The following is a 19,457-nucleotide window of genomic DNA, read 5'->3' as shown; positions in this document are numbered from 1 at the left end:
AGGCCTTCATTTGTTAAGCAACCTAAATTGATGTTGCACAGCAAAAGACATATTTTAAAATTAAATACTTCCGCTCTTCCCCTTCCCAATATTAAATAGGAGTATGTCCTATGGGATAGAAAAGACAGATTTTTCTTAATTATGAAAGATTTCCCTACTCTACCCCAGCAAGTATTACTTTCAGGGTATTCATATTCTGGTAACTGTAGCAATAGTAAAGGAGTACTTGTGGCACCTTAGAGACTAACCAATTTATTTGAGCATGAGCTTTCGTGAGCTACAGCTCACGAAAGCTCATGCTCAAATAAATTGGTTAGTCTCTAAGGTGCCACAAGTACTCCTTTTCTTTTTGCGAATACAGACTAACACGGCGGTTACTCTGAAACCTGTCATGTAGCAATAGTGTGGTTTATGTCATTATGTTTGTCTGAAACCTGAACGGTCTCTACAGTTATTTGTCTTGCAGTTTTAAAAAGAATGCACCCTAAAGTAGAGCCATCATGTTATCAGACTAACAGAATAATGGGAAATAAACCTGAAAAACATAAGTTTGTCAGTAGTTTCTGTTTGCTATAGGAAAGCAGCAGTAACTAGCCCAAGCAACTGCCATCTCCTCTCCTCCATACTGTACCTTTTAATCAACTTAACATGTTCCGACAAAGCAACATAGCATATCTCTGGCCTAGTATACCATGTTTTCACAGAATCTTTTCCCAATTGAGTGAACATATTTATATTCACCATATATTAATAAATATTTAATTTGCTCAAGAAACTAGGAGCTAAGTGGGAAACTTATCAAGATGATCCATAGGAGATTCTTACGGAAAGGTGCATATTATCTGAAAACAATCATCATGGAAAACAAGTATACAAATGAATGTGTACATTTCCCAAAACAACCCCGAAATCTATCTCCCTTTGGCTAGGGGCATTAACATTCTTAAAAATATACTAAATGCTTAAACCCTTGAAATGGGTAATTCCATATACTGTGGTTAATTTATTTCTATTGAAAAGCTGTTTATAACAAGCACTGGAAATTAAAGATTTTAAAAAAAACAAACCCACCGTACTTTCCAAAGTTTTCACTAAATAATTTAGAGAACCCAAAAGGTAAATTGTAATTTAGTATCCAAGCTAGCTAATTTCTACCCAAAGATTAGGCTGTATTACACACTCTGGGTTTACAATTCTGAGCAAGTTCTCACTAAGGATTGCCATCAAACTACAATCATTTCACCTAAAATACACTAGCCTTGAATATAAAAAGGTGCAAGAACAGATTTTTATCCACCAAATGCAAGTATTGAATGTGTTTCATTTATTATTACTAAGGAGATATCCTTGCATCTTGCTCTACTTAAGAGGGTCATAAAGCTGTGAAGGAACCAGGGTAACCTAAGTAAGAAGACCCACATCTCTGAGCATGCAAGATTTAAGCATGACACTCCCCATAAAAATCACTGTAACTGCTATTCAATTCAAAAACAGAACCATACGTACTGCACACAGATAACTGCTAAAGGCATAAAAAAATTGCATGTGACAATCTGAAATTTATTGGGAGTTTTCAGTACTTAAATTGCAATGTTTAGCATATACAGCTGCATCAGGCAAAATCGCTATGAACTGTAAGAGCTTTCCAACTCACTTCAATACAAATAATGGCAGCACTCTTACAAGCAGGTCCATCCCCTCACACCCTGCAGTTTTGCGTATGTTTGAAAACAGACACTGATCTTTTGATCAGCAGTTTCAATTCCTCCAGACTAAAACTCTTAGCAGCTGCTTATCTGCCCAAACAAGTATCTCCCACCACCCCTCATAATAATAGTCTTTGGTGACTGATGTGATTCTGTGACATCATTAATTTGTAGTTTTAGAACTATTCCATCTAAAATTGAAAAACAACAAGGCTGAAAATTGCAAGCAGCGTTAATTGATTTTAGTGCAGCTACCAGGAGTCAGCCAAAAGGTAGTTTTCCTAAGTAGAAACATTTCAGAGAAAAGCCACCTTTAAAATGCGTAGTCTACCACTCACTGAAAGTACTTTATTCTAATGTTTTTAAGGTTCCTTCCTCCCTAAATACCACAATAACAAAAATAATTTTATAGATGGGAGCTTACAAAAAAATGAAGGTGAAAAGGACTGAAATTTTCCATTAAAACCACACCTCTCTTACAAACTGACAACCATGTCTCTACCTGTTCTCAGCTTTTTCACTTACAAGATATGCCTACAGTGACAGAGGTAACGCACTTTCCTCTAGTTCTGCCTGAAAGTGCCTCTTAAGATTAGGATCAATTTCCTGGATGAAAAGAAGAGTCAGCAGTTCAGCTCTATGTTTTCCATTCCACTACCCATTTATTAATTTGACAATCTTGAATAAAGCCCTTTGCATCTGCTGACATGTATATTTAATGGGAAAACACAAATGAGAAACAAAAAACCATACTTCACTAGACACGGGGGGGGGGGGGGGGGGGCAGTAATTGTTTGCTACAGATTCTGGCAGTCTGTAAAATGTACTAAGTTTTCTTAATATTGAAATCTAAACATAAGTTCATAATATCGTTATTTCATTTTTTTGAGAACAGAGACTTGATTAAATAGCAAACTAATTGAAAACTATTACTTTCAATAATGTGACTAACAGAAAATCTTTATCAACTGTAAAACAAAAAATTTTGGCACCGATTCTGCAAATGCTTCAGCACATGGTAGCAAAGTTAAGCATGTGCATAAATGTTTGCATAATTGGGGCCTTAAAATGTATTTTTGTAAGACTAATCAGTTTTCCACCAAAGTCTTGATCAGTAAACATAAATAGCCAGATTTTTTAAAAAAAACCCAGCTTCAATTAGGCAGCTCCCTAAATAGGAGCTAATCTCTTTTGAAGAATCTGGCCTTAACACAGTTCTAAGTACTATTTTTATACACAGGCCCTACAAGCTTTCCTCACTGCAACAACTCTGCAACTATAGTTTAAATGAGTTTCTAAGCAAAAGGTTTTGGCTAATAAAAAACACAACAGCCTATTGCCATACACAACTCTGAGAAGAAAAAACATCACAGGCCCCAATCCTGTGAACACTTACACACATGCCTAATTTTAAACACCGAGGGGTCCCACTGAAGTCAAGGAGACCACTCACATGCTTTTAAGTGTTTGCAGATTTAAGGCCTTAACATTTTTGCACCAAAATAAAGTTGAAGGGAGCAGCCAAAAACTATTCCTCACTGGGGTAATACTGTGTAGCCATTTTTAATAGGAAACAGTCATGACTCTTTAAATAAAATAAATAAATAAATAAATATAATAATTTAAAAAGTGTCAGGTGTCAAATGCCCAATATAAAGTGGTAATTAAGAAGGCAGACAGTGTTTCCAAAAGAATAAGGATGTTTTCCAATAATCTCCACATTATGAAGATATACAAGAATTTAAGAACTCACCCATTTTAATTGGCATATTTATTAGAAATTAAGGAAAGGGAGAAATATAACCTAAAGAATTAGCTTCTGTTTTGGATTTACACACAGACACAGTAATCCTCTCCCATATATTTTCAAAACTAAGCATCACTGCTAACTGACTCATTTTTTTCCCCAAAAACTGTCATTTTTTTCAATATTTATATTGAATAAAAATCAAAATGCTATTTCTATGAAAACTGATTTTCTGATGCCAAGACAAAAAGCTGTTGGACAGCAAAAATTAAAGCAGTCACAAATACTCATTAAAATTAAATAAGAGTATTTTACACGTATAGTTGCTAAAAACTGTGTGTTATTAACACTAAATCAGTTTTATTACCTAGTGGTTTCTTTCCCACAGTAGTCCGTGCTCGCCATGAACAATCTCAGAATCTCACATGGCTACCATGTTCAGTGGATATCCTTTGAGTATTATTATCAAAGTTCTGTTAAAGGATTCCAAGTCTATATTTAACAAAATATTGTATGAGGGCATAGCCACAGCTGAAGCCAATGTAAAGAGAAAGTAACCTCAAGTACACTGAAAGACCTACTATAGCTATAGGCTAGAAAAAATAAAGATGACAATATATTATTATATTAATAACAGATGTGCTATTTCAACTTCAACTACACAGTCTCTACCACAATAGTATAATTTATAATTCTGCATCTCACGTTAAGAAAAAAACCCTGAAACATCACAAATGATGGAATAATTTTAAATGCTTCTATCCTAACTTTTAGAATACAATGTATGTGGCAGAGGTTACCCCAACAGAGTATATGCAGCAAGAGAATTAAACAGCATCCTTTGGGCAGACAATTCAATCATTCCAGCATCACAAATATTGTGAGTACATATGTAAAGAAGGAGAGGAAATATAGATTCCATAGATCCACAGTGATCTTGGCTAGTCTATTTCTCACTTTGATTAACATAAAAGTTTCAGTTGTTCTGAAAGTTACCATGAGGCAAAACTTGAATAAAATCACAACCAGTTTATTTACTTTGTTGTATTCTTTCAAGATACTTCCTTTAAAGTCATTTTCCTAGGGATCTGAGCTTCTCTTCTCCCTGTATGAGCTACTACTATGTCATCCTGGTGATTTATAACCTCACAGCTTCAGTCTGTGTGACAACGCTGTGAGTGTCCATAAGTAACTGTGAGCTCAGAGCTGAACTCATCAGATCAAGGTTTCCCCCAGCAGAAATGGGACAGGCACAAACAGAAAACCCCCTAATTTGTTGAATGCGGGGTAGCAAAATGCGTCCACACACAGAAGTCTCCATTTCTCTGCACCAAACTTCCCACAAGTAAGCAGAAAGCATGTTTAACGTCTTGATATTATATACACCCACCCACCACCACGCTGTACAGACAGACACATGTCATCTTCCCTATGGGGACTGATACAGACAGAGCGATTGCTTGGAAGAGCTAAGGCTGAACAACTCTGGAGAAGTGTTACAGATTGTGTCAACTTTGGGAAAACAAAGTGGGCTGCTACTCCTATGATCCCTTATGGCAGCCCCCGGCACCACCAAACTCTTCAGTCCCTGTAACACCCCCCCCCCCGCCCTCCTACCACCACCTCCTGAAATCCCTGCAGCCTATCCCTGTCCCTGGAGCACTCCTAGTACCCCATAGCCCAGGCCCCCAGCACCGCATGTCCCAAGCAATGCCTCCCCAACCTTTCTTTAGTTCCCGTGCACCCCACCCAGCACCCACTCCCCCTACACCCCTTATCAACCCCCTCACATGCCCTACTCCCCCCAACACACCCTCTCCCCGGCTTTCCCCCTACCCGTCCCTCCACATACCCCACTCCTCCTGCACCCCAGTCACCCCCACCCCACCCTTCCCCCACATCCCCACTGCCCTCAGTACACCCCCTCTCCGCCCCCCAGGCTCCCCTTCCCCGTTACCTGGCGCGGGGGCGGCCCGTGGGTGCCCGTGGCCGGCGGGGCTGCCTCTGCCCTGGCTGCGGACTCCCTGCTCCGGGAGGCTCGGCCCGTGGAGGGGCGGCGGCGGCTGGAAGTGCGCGGCGGCCCCGCTCATGGCGAGGGTGAGGAAGCCGGAGCGGGACCGGGAGCGGGTGCGGGGCGGCTCCAGCAGCAGGAAGGGGGCCGGCGGCGGGGAGGCGGCGGCGGCGGGGGCCGGCGGCGGGGACTGGAAGGCGGGCGGCAGCGGCGGGGAGGGGAGGAAGGGGGCGGCGGGAGGAGCCGCCGCTCTGCCGATCAGCCCGGCTGGCGGGGCCGCCTCGCCGGCCTGGCCGGGGGGATCCAGGCGCCCGGTGGCCCGCGGCTCCTCGGCGCCGGCGGCCCCCGGCTTGGCGGGGTCCCGCTCCCGCAGCCGGGCCGGGGGGAAGAGGCGGGCGTCGGGCTGCGCCGCGCGGGGCTGCGAGCTGGCGGCGATCGGCATCGGCTCGCCCGGCCGGCGGGGCCGGGAGACGGCGGGGCCGGGGCGCGAGGGGGAGCCCGCCGGGGAAACTTACTTTGCGGGGGGGGAGGAGGAGGGGGGTTGGAGCGGAGCCGCGCGGCGGGGAGGGACCCGGGGGGGGCGCCCGGTTTCGGGGGGCTCAGCCGCGCGCGCGAGAAAACAAAGGCGGCTGCCCGCCCGCGGTGCCCCCTCCCTGCGAGCCGCCGCGCCGCGGAAACGAAAGCGAAGGGCAGGCGAGGAGCAGGGGGCGGCCGCTCCGCCGCCCCTCCCGGCGGCGCCTACTCCCGCCTGGCTCCCCTGTCCGCCCGGCGTGCGCCCGCCCGCCCGCGGCTCCCAGCCGCCTTTGTGTGCGCGTCCCTCGGCCCGCCTCCGGCCTGCTGGGGGGCGCCACCGCGCCCGGGCGCGGGGAGAAGTTGCTGCTGCCGCCGCCGCCGCCGCCGCCCTGGGAAAGAAACTCTGGGCTGGCTCCGTCCCCGCGGCGCCGCCCGGCCTCGCCGCCCCGCATAAATTATACCGCGGGGCGCTCGGCTCGCTCGCCGCCAGCCCTGCGCCGTCCCACTTCCGCGCCCAGCCCGGCCGCTCGGAGCCGGCCGGCCAGCGAGGGGGCCGAGCGTCCCCGGCACAGACCAGCGCACGCAGGGCACTGCCCGGGGCTCCCCTCCAGCAAACCCGCAAACTTTTCTCCCAGGGCTCCTGCTTGCTCGGCCTCCCCCCACTTCTTCCGTGGGGAGCCGCGCTAGCAGCTCGGGGTCCAGCCCAGCCCGCCCCGCTCTGCCCATTGCTGCTGGGGGGATCGGCGGGAACCTTTCAAATCGCCTTGCTGGGGCTTCCCACCCCCTGCTCCACACAGTGACCCCCCCAGCGCTCCCCGGGCCAGGGGGCACTGTACTGCCCCCGAGCTGGCCGGGCCAGGGGGGCGAGGAGGGCGGGGGGCACTGTACTGCCCCCGAGGTGCCCGGGCCAGGGGGGCGAGGAGGGCGGGGGGCACTGTACTGCCCCCGAGGTGCCAGGGGCGAGGAGGGCGGGGGGCACTGTACTGCCCCCGAGGTGCCCGGGCCAGGGGGGCGAGGAGGGCGGGGGGCACTGTACTGCCCCCGAGGTGCCGGGGGCGAGGAGGGCGGGGGGCACTGTACTGCCCCCGAGCTGGCCGGGCCAGGGGGGCGAGGAGGGCGGGGGGCACTGTACTGCCCCCGAGGTGCCCGGGCCAGGGGGGCGAGGAGGGCGGGGGGCACTGTACTGCCCCCGAGGTGCCCGGGGCGAGGAGGGCGGGGGGCACTGTACTGCCCCCGAGGTGCCGGGGGCGGGGGGCACTGTACTGCCCCCGAGGTGCCCGGGCCAGGGGGGCGAGGAGGGCGGGGGGCACTGTACTGCCCCCGAGTTGGCCGGGCCAGGGGGGCGAGGAGGGCGGGGGGCACTGTACTGCCCCCGAGGTGCCCAGGCGAGGAGGGCGGGGGACACTGTACTGCCCCCTGAGCTGGCCGGGCGAGGAGGGTGGGGGGCACTGTACTGCCCCCTGAGCTGCCCGGGCGAGGTGGGCGGGGGGCACTGTACTGCCCCCTGAGCTGGCCGGGCCAGGGGGGCGAGGAGGACGGGGGGCACTGTACTGCCCCCCGAGCTGGCCGGGCGAGGAGGGTGGGGGGCACTAGTACGAACCCAGAGCTGCCTGTCCAGTTTCTTCCCCCCCTCGCCCTTTTAAAAAAGCTCTAGGGCAAAACAAAACGAAGTGTGCTGGCCTGTGGGTGTCTGGACACGCATGGGTCTAGATGCCTGTACACAGACCTCGGCTACTGTAGTACAGGCGTGCACGCACGTGTGTGTGTGTGTGTAATAAACCCAGCCCCGCCAATGCCATGCTCCAACCTGGTCTGAACGGTGTGAAGGGGCTGGGGAGAACAGAGGGCTGCCCGTAGTCCCAGACTTTCCATGCATGTGCCTTTTGCACGCCCAGGTGAGCGCTGGCACGGGGCTCCTGCGAGCAGTTGTACGCGCGCGCACACGCACACACACTGCCCGGGGGGGAGGGGAGAAACGTGCAGAAATCACTAGCCGGGGAGAGCCCTGAGCAGACCCAACGCGCAGAGCCCGGCATCATCATCAGCCCCCTTCACTTTCCCCCCTTTGTTCCCAGCCCTGCGCGGGGGGGAATCACCACCCGGGGCTGTTGCTTATTCCGCCTGCAGCTTTTTGTGCTCAGCCAGCTCTCGCGTCTCCCGTTTTCCACACGCAGCCCATCAAGGCTCTCCCCACCGGCCGGGCAGCGTCTCCGGGGGGGGAGCGAGCGAGCGAGCAGCGTGGCTGTGAAGCGCAGCTGAAGGGAATCGCCCTGCACTGGGACGCGTGCAGGGCACGAAAGCTGCTGCTTTTCCGCAGGTTTGCAGCACCCTTGTGCCTGATGCCCCCCCCGCCCTGCAGCCGGCGCGCCTTGCAGGGGCGCACGGGGGAGGCGGGCGGCCGCTGCTGCGATCGATTGGGCGGCTGGGCGATTGCGCAGGGCTGTTCGCTCGGCGCCGGGGCTGGCTCGCCGTCCGTCACGCGCCAGCGCTCGTGGGGGGCAGCCTGCCCGGCAGGGCTGGGCGAGCAGCCGCTGGACCGAGCCAGGGCCGGGGGTGGTGGGGGAGGGGAAGGAAGCAATGATTTACAAATACTCCGCAGCCGTTGCAGGGGCTGAGGACAGAGCGGCCTGTGGTCAGGGCCGGGGCTGGCTTCTGCTGCCCTGCCCCCAACTTATTAACAGCACCTGCCCCACTGCTGGGTGCTCCTTGAAACCGAGAGTCTTGCCTCGGGGGGTGTGCATGGCGCCGAGCCCCGCTGCTGTGAGATCCTGCCCCTAGCGGCCTAGGACCCTTGTGCTGCTCATGCACCTAGTGCAGGGAGCAAACCTTTGGAAGAAGTGCATTTACCCCAACAGGGTTGTTACAGAAAATTAACTATAATGTTGATTTAATGGGGGCGTGGGTGGTGGTGCGTATAGAAGAATTTGCACTTTGCTGTGGCTTCATAGTGCAAGGCAGGGGTGCATGGGTTTTCAGGACTAAAGAGTAATCTTGAAAACTCACCCTTTTTAATTTTTCCTCCCTCTGAGGGTGAAGAAGTGTGTGCTTAATCGGTTAGTGGTTTCAGACCCTCTTGCCTGACTCGCAGGTCAATTACTGTTACCTTCAAAGAAATGGCGCTCTCATCCGCAGAGAGTGCAGTAGGACTTCAAATTCTCATGGGGGTTACAGTCAACCAATGCAGGCTCCTGCCATGAAGATTAATTTTCATTTAATAATCCCAGATGTTTAATTAGCATAGTGATGCCCAATTCTGCTGTCAAAATCAATCAGGAAAGGTGTCTGGAAAAACAAACAGTTAATTTTGTTTAAGAACATAAAATTGAAATGTTTGGCCAGGCTAAAACATGACTTTTAAATTACCTTGATTTGCTCCCAAAAACACTGTTTTAGTTCTGGAAGGTGTAAAATTCTCCAGACCTGCACTTTACTATCTCTTGGTGCTAGGGATTAAGTTGATATTCCCATTTTATATAGAGAGTTTAATAAATCAGTAAGCTTTAATTATAATATGTGACTGTATTCTGCAATATACAGCATATTGTGTTGGTAACATATCAATGACAAAACATCTTTCCCTTAATCCTTATACATGAAGATACCAAGAGGTTAGAGAGAGTACTTTTTTCCTTACAATAAAAATCCTTACAGTAGTTGTGTATGTTAAAGCAAATGCACACATCTTCAATGTTATGCAGTTCAAAAAACAGTTTTCAGGGATAGTAAAGAAAATAATGTGAAAAAGTGACATTTTACCAAAGAAGAAGAAACAAAAAGGAAGTCTTGGTAACTAACAATGAGATTTACTACCTGGAAGCAGACAAGCATTGTGTTGTATTTTAATGAGGACATTTACTTTTGGCTCTTTATCTAAACTTACCAAAATCTTATTCATTGCATGCTGCATTGTAACAATGCCATCTTTACACAACACATGGTACAATATATTGAGTAGGAAGAGGGTTCTGCTATTTTTCCGTTTTAAAGAATGGCAACAGTTACATCACCTGCCAGACAGGACTACTGAGCTTCCTGCAGGCTAATGCTGAGAACCAAGTGTCCAGCAGGCCCCTTCACAATCCACACCACCACATGAAGACTATGGAGGAAAGGCAATGCAACGAAGGAGGATTTGGAGGGCAGCTATTGATGACATCTTCCAGTCCATTCCTCTGGGGAAGTTGCTTTAAATTGTTCCTGTGCTTTCAATAGCACATATTACTGAGTCATAGCACAGATTCACCCTTTCACAAGCCCTCCAAAAATGAGTAGGGTCAACGCTTAGGGGATTTCTTTCCTACAGAACAAAGTTTCCAAAGGGGCTCACTCCATTAATTTGCCTCCACAAATAGGTAAAGAAAGGATAGCTCTGCATTATCAAGCTGCTTTGGCCATTTATCTAATGTGCACTCAAATATTTGTCTTTCCAGTAGAAATGAGAAGACTGCAGACCATCCGGAAGTTCAGGGCAAGCTGTACTTTTAATATGTGGGTCTAAGTTATGGAGCTGTAAAACCACAAAGTTTCTGGTACATGATGGTTTATTTACTACTGGAGTTATGTTGCGTTTCCTTACAAAGTTAGTTTAAATTTAAACCAAGACTTTTTAAGATAATACAATTGTTGGGTTAGGTCCAGCTTTTTTCAGTGCATGGCTACATAAAGACATTTTCCCACTTCTGAGATGAAGACAACTGGTACCGTGCACCATTTAACAAAATGGTACTAACAGGGTCCATTTATTAATAGTTTTTTAATCTAAGCAATATGTGACCAAATGCACCCTATAGTCACGCCCTATATGGTATAGTAATAATCTTTGTACAAAATATGCCTTGTGAGGTAATCTTTGCAAACTAATGACTCGCTGGTCAGTGACATGGTGAAATGTGTGTAATGACATTGTGTGTAAAGTTATGAATATGAGCTGAAATCATGACTGAAATATTTGACCAGACAAGTCTAGGGAGGGGTAAACCTGTTTCTCAGAGACAAAGGATGAGCTGACGCCTCAAGGCAGCTGTCAAAGTTGATGAGCACTTACCGGTGAGGTGGCCGTTCTTTGGCGATGGCGAGGGGAGGCGAGCAGGAACAGATTCATCTGTATTTTTAACAACTTGGAACCTCTTTCACCATGAGACTGTATGTGTCTATCCTCACAGTGGGAAGGAACTTTATGTAGGGTTAGCCCTTGGGAAAAGCATTTCAAAGGGTGACAACTATAAAAGTAAGGAGCAAAAAACACCCTAGGTATTCTCTCTTTCTTTCTCTCCCTTTCAATTAAGATGACAAAGGAACCAGCACTTTGACTTTGGATCCTGTTAGGATCCTGACATGCTAAATTTGGTTAGCAGTGTTGTTGGGAACACTGTGATGGATTGCCCCCCTTTTAAGGTGCCACCTGATGTACTGCCAGCCTGGGCCCCCTTTTACCCTGTCTTGCTGAGCCAGGCTCTTAAGCCTCCTCTAGCACACATGCAAGCAGGGCCTCACCCAGCTGCAGAAAGAGACACTGAGATCAGCTCTGGGAAGACTCATCTTAAGGGACTTGCCCCAGCACTCAGGTGCTCACCTCCCTTGGAGTGCAGACCCAAAGGTATATTGTCTTGCGTTGTACAGGGATTTATACAGTGCAAAGCTCATAAGAATTCGTCCTCTCCCTTAATGTGAAGAGAGATATGCACAGCTTCTTGTCCCCCTCCCACTAGAAATTGCACAAATGGGATTTAATAATAAAAACAAGTGTATTAACTATAAAAAGGCAGATTTTAAGTGATAAGGGATAGCAAACAGAACAAAGCAGATTACTGAGCAAATAAAACAAAATACATGAGCTAAGCTTAATACATTTTGTAACCTGTTTCTTGAGTGTAATTTCTTACCCTAAATGTTATTTTAGGCAGGTTGTCGAGTTTCTGTAGCTTACAGTTCCAGTTATTTCTCTTTACAGACTGGATCCCTGTCTCAGTCTGGACTCCCCCCTTTTGCCTTCCCTTTAGTGTTTTTAGCAATCCCTCTTCTTGGGCAGGCTGGCAAAATGGAGAGCCAGGAATGCCTTCCTTCCCAGCCATAAACAGAATTTACATAAGGTGGGAAGCCTTTGGTTCCAGTGGAAAAGTACCAGCAGTGACCAAGGTGTGACTCTGTATCAAGTGACATCATCAGATGACCTTGTAGTGTCAAAGCAACATCCCAGGAAACTCCTAAGGATGGTGGGAGATTAGTATCTCCAAAGTTCTATTATCCTTTCTAAATGGTTCATCCAGGCTGATTGCTTACTATCTGGTGGGCATTCCCCCAAATATACATCCAGTTGTAATTGTTACAAAGTCAATATTCCCAGCTTCAGATACAGAAGTGATACATGCATACAAATTGCATAATCACATTCAGTAAATCATAACCTTTCCAATGATACCTTACAAGACCCATCTTGCATAAAATATATCTCAGTTATGCCATATCGTAAGCATATTTCCATAAAGAATATGGAGTGTAACATCACAAACCCATGCTAAGGATTTTACCTAGAACCAAAGTCTAGTTTATTAAGTTTTAGTTACTAGAAAGCATTTTCTTTTTCTCTTGTAACCATTTCTGACTGTAATGCCTACTACGTGTACTCACTTAAAATCTATGTAGTTAAAAAAATAAAACAAGCTTATTCAATCAAAACTAATCCAACATCATGTTTAAATTGAATTGTTTCCTACTTCAATTGGAGATACCAAACTGTTGGATATTGACCCCTTACAGGGCACAATGGACCTTTTATATCTGAACTGTCCAGGAAAGGGCTGGACAGTGCAAAATATGTTTGTGGGGGGAAATCTGGGACTTGGAGTGTGTTGAGGTCACCCTGCAGGTAGTAACCAAGGCTGGTGCAAGCCAGAGCGTGGCTGGTGTGTTCCTGAGTCACTGCAGGGGTCAGAGTTGCTGGACCAAGTCTGTAGCTATACACAGACTCAGGATGTGACATGCATGCTGTTAGGATGTTTGCGAGCACCCCAGGCTAGGATCTATAACAGCAAAGCATTGTGAGGTAACCCCAGGTTGCAGGGCAGGTAGTGACAACCCCTCATTGTTCTGGATTGCACTCCAGAATGTGATAGCATGTCTGTCGTTTTCTATGTAATCCCCTTTTCACTCTTAATACTGCAGTGATCAGAAATCCATGACAATCTAAATATTAAACATTTCATTTAGTTTCAAGCTAGTCAAAGCTAATCAGTTTGGTGAATAATGAAAATTTTATGTTGAAAATTTTACTGCAGATCGGGAGTAATTATTTGGTGTGTTATTTTTTCCCCCACAGCAACTATTTTTAACAAATTTCTTTTAAAAACAAAAACATAATTGAGCAAAGTGAAGTATATGTCCTATAAAATCAATAAAAATCCCTAATCTTCTATCAGAATCTTACCTGTAATGTGCTTTTCACTGTTCCCAGTGTAATCCACTATAGGAAATGATTATATTAGATATTGTTTCACTGAGAATTAAACTCACCCCGTAGAAGAACCTATCCTAGGTATCACTTAAGCCCCATGATAAAGGCTCAAGTGGTGCTTAAGGCCTTTTGTAAACCCTCTGCACTGGGTGATTTTAACCCTGAATGCTTTAATTATGTGTATCCTCTGACCCAGCTAGTGCTATTGAATGCCTTCCCAAGGTCCTGGCTGAGAGGGGGGCATGGATGAAGGCTGTCTGGTTAATGTTTCATTCCAACCCTGCTGTGACACTGGTAGGCTGGGGAAAAAACCAGAAGATATGGTGAATGTGTTCATTAGTTACCTCATCTCTACAGAGATTTTTCAACTCCATAGGCCAATAAAGAAGGCGGCCATTTCCCCAGGGGAAATGCACAACCAGCGTTGTAGTCCCCCCACCACCAATTAAAATAGTTGAAGACTTGAGAAATTAAAGAACTGACAACTCTTGCAATGATGTGCTCAGATTTGTCATCATGCGCAAAACAGAGAATTGTCCTTTCCAGTATATTGCATGGGCAGTGGAGCTAAATGCACTAGCCTAATATAACTTACTACAAGGGGTTATATTATATATGTTCCATTCCCATAGACCCCTTATGCTCTCTGTAGAGACAGGGTGATTAGTCATTGTTTAGTGAGGGCCCAGTCTTGCCAAGCGTGTAACATTCTCAACTCCAGGCTGAAAGGAAATGAAAGCACTCAGCAGACATCAGGATTGGGCCCACAAGGAGCTGTGTTAATGAGTTCCAAAAGGGGGAATCCCATATAGGCCTAAGCTGGAAGAATGCTAGTCACAGGGCAGAATTAGAAATGTGGAGACCAGAAAATGAGGGATCCTCAGGAGTCACTCAAGGAAACAGATTTCCCAGGAAACAAATATTGGCAGCTGTATTGCATGTAACTGTATTTGAGTCCTTATCTCTCCAATGAGAAAACATTTTCCTAATACAAATTAACTTTGAAAAGCATCACAGAAGTCTTGGAACATCTACATGTAGCCTACCCTACAGTTCCCTTCTCTAGGTTCATGTACTGGTGCTGAGCTTAATTATTTTCAATCTAACGTAGCTACACTCATCTTTAACAACAACAACAACAACAAAAAAGTAAAGCTAAGAAATAGATTTCACTGAGCGGCAACATCTCATGTAAGGAGATGAAAAAGAAAAGCGAAGCTGTGCAACATCACAGTCGAAGAGCATGTACAATTACTTGCTTATTAGTAAACAAACAGAAGCAAGAAACATAGGTTACGAGAAATGTTTTGCCTGTGGATGTGGATGTGGAAAAAACGAGTTTATGGGTGGCAGCATGTGACATAATTTACTCTTTAGATTCCATCTGTTGTCACCTGCAGGATCCTAAGAACCTCCTATCATTATGCAATTGAAGATCATTTATTTGGATGTAGAATTAATATGGTTATCCTTTCTGATCCAAGCGGTTAGCCAAAAATTCAGAGCCTTATAAGCTGCTCCAGTTAGGAGGAGAAATTGGTGAGAGTCAGTTATTTCTTTGATGCAATTTTGTTTATTTACAAGGAAGCACAGATCAGTGGTTCTCAACCGGGAGTTTGTGTACCCATTGCGGTACACAGAGATCTTCCAGAGGTACATCAACTCATTTAGATATTTGCCTAGTTTTACAACAGGCCACATAAAAAGCACTAGCGAAGTCAGAACAAACTAAAATTTCATACGACTTGTTTATACTGCTCTATATATACACTGAAATGTAATGATAGTATTTATATTCCAATTGATTTATTTTATAATTATATGGTAAAAATGAAAAATGAAGCAGGTTTTCAGTGGTAGTGTGCTGTGTCGCTTTTGTACTGTACCCCTTTCGGGAGTCTGATTTGTCTTGCATACCCCAAGTTTCACCTCACTTAAAAACTACTTGCTTACAAAATCAGACATAAAAATACAAGTGTCACAGCACACTAGTACTGGAAAACTGCTGACTGTCTCATTTTTACCATAATTATAAATCAATTTGAATATAAATATTGTACTTACACTTCAGTGTATAGTGTATACAGAGCAGTATAAACAACTCGTATGAAATTTTAGTTTGTTCTGACTTCGCTAGTGCTTTTTATGTGGCCTGTTGTAAAACTAGGCAAATATCTAGCTCAGTTGACATACCCCAGGAAGACCTCTGCGTACCGCCACGGTCTAGAACCAGTGGTCTGGAGGACCCAACTGACATCAGGGCCCCATTGTGCTAGGTACTGTACAAACAGTCCCTACTCTGGATAACCTACATAGATGAGAGAGAGGGTGGAAGGGGAAACAGAGGCATGGGAAGGTAAAGTGACTAGCCTCAGGTCATGTGGCAGACCCAGGCGTGGAGCCTAGATCCAGCTGCGCCAAGGTGCCTTCCCCAGAGTGAAATTCACCTCCATTCAGAGAATGAGCACGAGGCCCTGCTCTTCTTCCACGATGCCTATGAAAAGGCAGTTCACAACAGATCATTAACATTAGTATTGACTGTTTTTTAAATCAAACACTCTAGACGTGCACCTGCCTAAACAGCATGACTGCATTATGGCTTAAATTATGGGGCAGGGACAGCAATGCTGCAGCTCTCCCAATCTCCACCATCTGAGACACCAAAATAAGATGCCCCTCAAACCAGAGCATGCAGACATTCAAAATCTGATCATGTCCTCCCTGAGGTTTGGCTACACCCCTGGGCGGGGCCTGATTAAGGGACTGGCACAGTATGCACATGCCTATGGTCCTGGATCCCAGAGTCATGTGATCACATCAGAATGACAGCTATCATTTCAACTCCCCCTCCCCAAGCCCACCTGTTTCTAGTCCTCATGGTTGAGAAGAAAAGCTTGAAAACATGAACTGAGTATAACCAAAGCAGTGATGTTTGCCTGAATCTGCAGACAGCCCCAGCAAAGGGAGGAACAGTTGTCACTAGAACCAGGACAAGAGCTGCCTGATCCCATCCCCATGTCCAGAGCAGACCTGACCCCTGCTGCTCCCGAGATAGGGCAGGCTTGGTTGGGAGACCTCCTATGCAAGGTGGGATTAGCCTTCCATTGGTAGTGCTCGCATTCACCCCCAGGCTCTGTTCCTTCCTCCTCTGGTAACACGTCAGATTGGGAAGAAAAGGGGGGTAGTCCCAGCCCAATCTTGGAGCACCAAACAGATGCCACACACAGTAGATTATACACATTTTTGACACACTCTCTCCTCTCTTACACACTGGATGGATTGTTTCTTGACTTTAGCAAAGCTTTTGACACGGTCTCCCATAGTATTCTTGTCACCAAGTTAAGGAAGTATGGGCTGGATGAATGCACTATAAGGTGGGTAGAAAGCTGGCTAGATTGTCGGGCTCAACGGGTAGTGATCAATGGCTCCATGTCTAGTTGGCAGCCGGTATCAAGTGGAGTGCCCCAAGGGTCGGTCCTGGGGCCGGTTTTATTCAATATCTTCATAAATGATCTGGAGGATGGTGTGGATTGCACTCTCAGCAAATTTGCGGATGATACTAAACTGGGAGGAGTGGTAGATACGCTGGAGGGGAGGGATAGGATACAGAAGGACCTAGACCAATTGGAAGATTGGGCCAAAAGGAATCTGATGAGGTTCAATAAGGATAAGTGCAGGGTCCTGCACTTAGGACGGAAGAACCCAATGCACAGCTACAGACTAGGGACCGAATGGCTAGGCAGCAGTTCTGCGGAAAAGGACCTAGGGGTGACAGTGGACGAGAAGCTGGATATGAGTCAGCAGTGTGCCCTTGTTGCCAAGAAGGCCAATGGCATTTTGGGATGTATAAGTAGGGGCATAGCGAGCAGATCGAGGGACGTGATCGTTCCCCTCTATTCGACATTGGTGAGGCCTCATCTGGAGTACTGTGTCCAGTTTTGGGCCCCACACTTCAAGAAGGATGTGGATAAATTGGAGAGAGTCCAGCGAAGGGCAACAAAAATGATTAGGGGACTGGAACACATGAGTTATGAGGAGAGGCTGAGGGAGCTGGGATTGTTTAGCCTGCAGAAGAGAAGAATGAGGGGGGATTTGATAGCTGCTTTCAACTACCTGAAAGGGGGTTCCAAAGAGGATGGCTCTAGACTGTTCTCAATGGTAGCAGATGACAGAACGAGGAGTAATGGTCTCAAGTTGCAGTGGGGGAGGTTTAGATTGGATATTAGGAAAAACTTTTTCACTAAGAGGGTAGTGAAACACTGGAATGCGTTACCTAGGGAGGTGGTAGAATCTCCTTCCTTAGAGGTTTTTAAGGTCAGGCTTGACAAAGCCCTGGCTGGGATTATTTAACTGGGAATTGGTCCTGCTTTGAGCAGGGGGTTGGACTAGATGACCTTCTGGGGTCCCTTCCAACCCTGATATTCTATGATTCTATGATCAGCAGTGAAATAGTTAAGGGTCATTAAATTCCTCATCAGTGGGCATCTGAGTTAGCCCCATTTCGATTAACAGGGCAGTTCACAGCTCTCAGAGCTATGGTTTCAGGCTTTCTGCAGATACAGGCAGGCTTCTCTGCACTGGTTACACTCGGGTCAAGCTTTCAACTTTTTCTCTGCAACCATAAGGGCTAGAGAGACTCCTTTTTTCCCCTACCTGTAAAAATGTAGCCTCTGCAGAACTAGCCGCCAGTGTCAGGTTGCCAATCCAGCCCAGAACCACATGATCTTATTGCTGCAAACCCTGTCCTTCTTCCTCCATACACTACCTGCTGTTTGGTATCACCACTCGTTGTGTCATGTTTAGAGTTAGATTGCAAGCTCTTTGTCTTTTGGCTTGTCCTGTAGAGAAGCTAGTACACTGGAGGACACTGTAAACATTTTAAAAATTGCAATAAGAGCTTATGGAGCTCTGAAACACCACATTAAGGACTGAAGTGAGGATGAAGTGCACGAGCCACTGGTTCAAGTTTCACCCCCAGTGTGTAGCGGGAAGAAAGGGCTCAGTCTATGCCGCACATAGGGGCTAAGCCAAAGCCCACCGAAGTGAATGGAAAGACTCCATTGGAGTCAAGATTGAATAGGCTTTGGAGTAGGGCCACAGCGTTTGCACAGTACAGCAGCAGAGGAGACAGCAAAATGGGACAGTGAAAGGAAAAATGTGTCTATCATATGTGACTTTCACCACATGCAACATGCAGAGGGAGACAATGTAAGTTAAACTGGTGCCAACTCCTCCTCCCAGATTTTACGGGAATGCTTGTTGGGAGTTTCAGAGGATGTGTATTGTTAGCTCTCAGACCTCAGTAATAGGTGAGCAGGTGCTAAGCCTTCCAAAAAAGACTTCCTTCCTCCAATTGTTAGGCTGTTATAGACTTGAAAATCAGTGTTAACAAAAAGAAAGGAAAAACAAAATGAAGAGTTGAAAAAAATTTGGACTAAAACCCCTTTCCCCTCTGAGGCGTCATCTGTGCTGCGGATTTAACTCAGATGATTGGCAAGCAGGTTAGCCTGGCCCTGGTGTGGCCAGCCACCCTACAAAGCCCTACCCAAGTTACTGTGTCCTCACCGATGCAGCACTCACCTGTGTGTCTTCGGGGGTCGCAGGCCATGGTTCTTTGTGCTACAGTAACCTGAGCCACGCTAAGTTGCTTTCCCAGTGAATTGCGGTATTGGAGAACTTGTCTGTCCTTCTGGGCACACAGGGGAACTGTGAAAAGGCACTGGAGGGCTATTGGCACTGGAGTGGGTTTGCCTGTGACCTCACTGCAATGCGGGTTACCAGCCCAAGTGGAAGCAGCACCTGGGCTTTAGCCTGTCGCCCCTGCTGGGCCAGCTCGCCTGGGTATAAAGCACCCACACACTCAGGAGGGGTGTTTCTGGCTGGACAGAAGGGGGCTTGGGGCAACACCTGAGTTAACTCTGCAGTGAAGACAGACCTTCATTTGCTTCACTTTCACCATGCCACTTTCTCACTCACCGTTGTGGGCTCCATCGACTGGAGCCCATTTTACTAGTGTGTTAAGTACAGGAG

General features: G+C 47.0%; 1 protein-coding gene and 1 long non-coding RNA gene across 6 annotated transcripts in view; one reads left to right on the top strand and one right to left on the bottom strand.

Moving 5' to 3' along the window:
- Window positions 1-7,803, bottom strand: part of RNF38 (ring finger protein 38) — a 196,247-nt gene extending 188,444 nt beyond the window's left edge. The window contains exon 1 of one of the 4 annotated variants that reach the window (XR_012159143.1): window positions 5,411-5,768. Coding sequence is in view for 2 of the 4 variants with exons in the window: in XM_073345751.1 (XP_073201852.1) it covers window positions 5,411-5,543 (133 nt within the window). In the remaining 2 variants the exon portion in view is untranslated. Of the gene's footprint in view, window positions 1-5,410; window positions 5,770-7,784 lie in introns of those variants that run through there. The other 3 variants (XM_073345754.1, XM_073345751.1, XM_073345753.1) reach the window with 3 other exon arrangements.
- Window positions 5,423-19,457, top strand: part of LOC140911835 (uncharacterized) — a 108,799-nt gene continuing 94,764 nt past the window's right edge. For both annotated transcript variants that reach the window (XR_012159145.1, XR_012159144.1), the window contains exon 1: window positions 5,423-5,550. This is a non-coding gene — a long non-coding RNA (uncharacterized lncRNA). The remainder of the gene's footprint in view (window positions 5,551-19,457) is intronic.

The sequence above is a fragment of the Lepidochelys kempii genome, chromosome 5 (genome assembly GCF_965140265.1).
Source record: "Lepidochelys kempii isolate rLepKem1 chromosome 5, rLepKem1.hap2, whole genome shotgun sequence".
In the NCBI taxonomy this organism is placed as follows: Eukaryota; Metazoa; Chordata; order Testudines; family Cheloniidae; genus Lepidochelys; species Lepidochelys kempii.
Note: the sequence above shows the minus strand (reverse complement) of the source record. Positions and strands in the feature narration are given on the sequence as shown.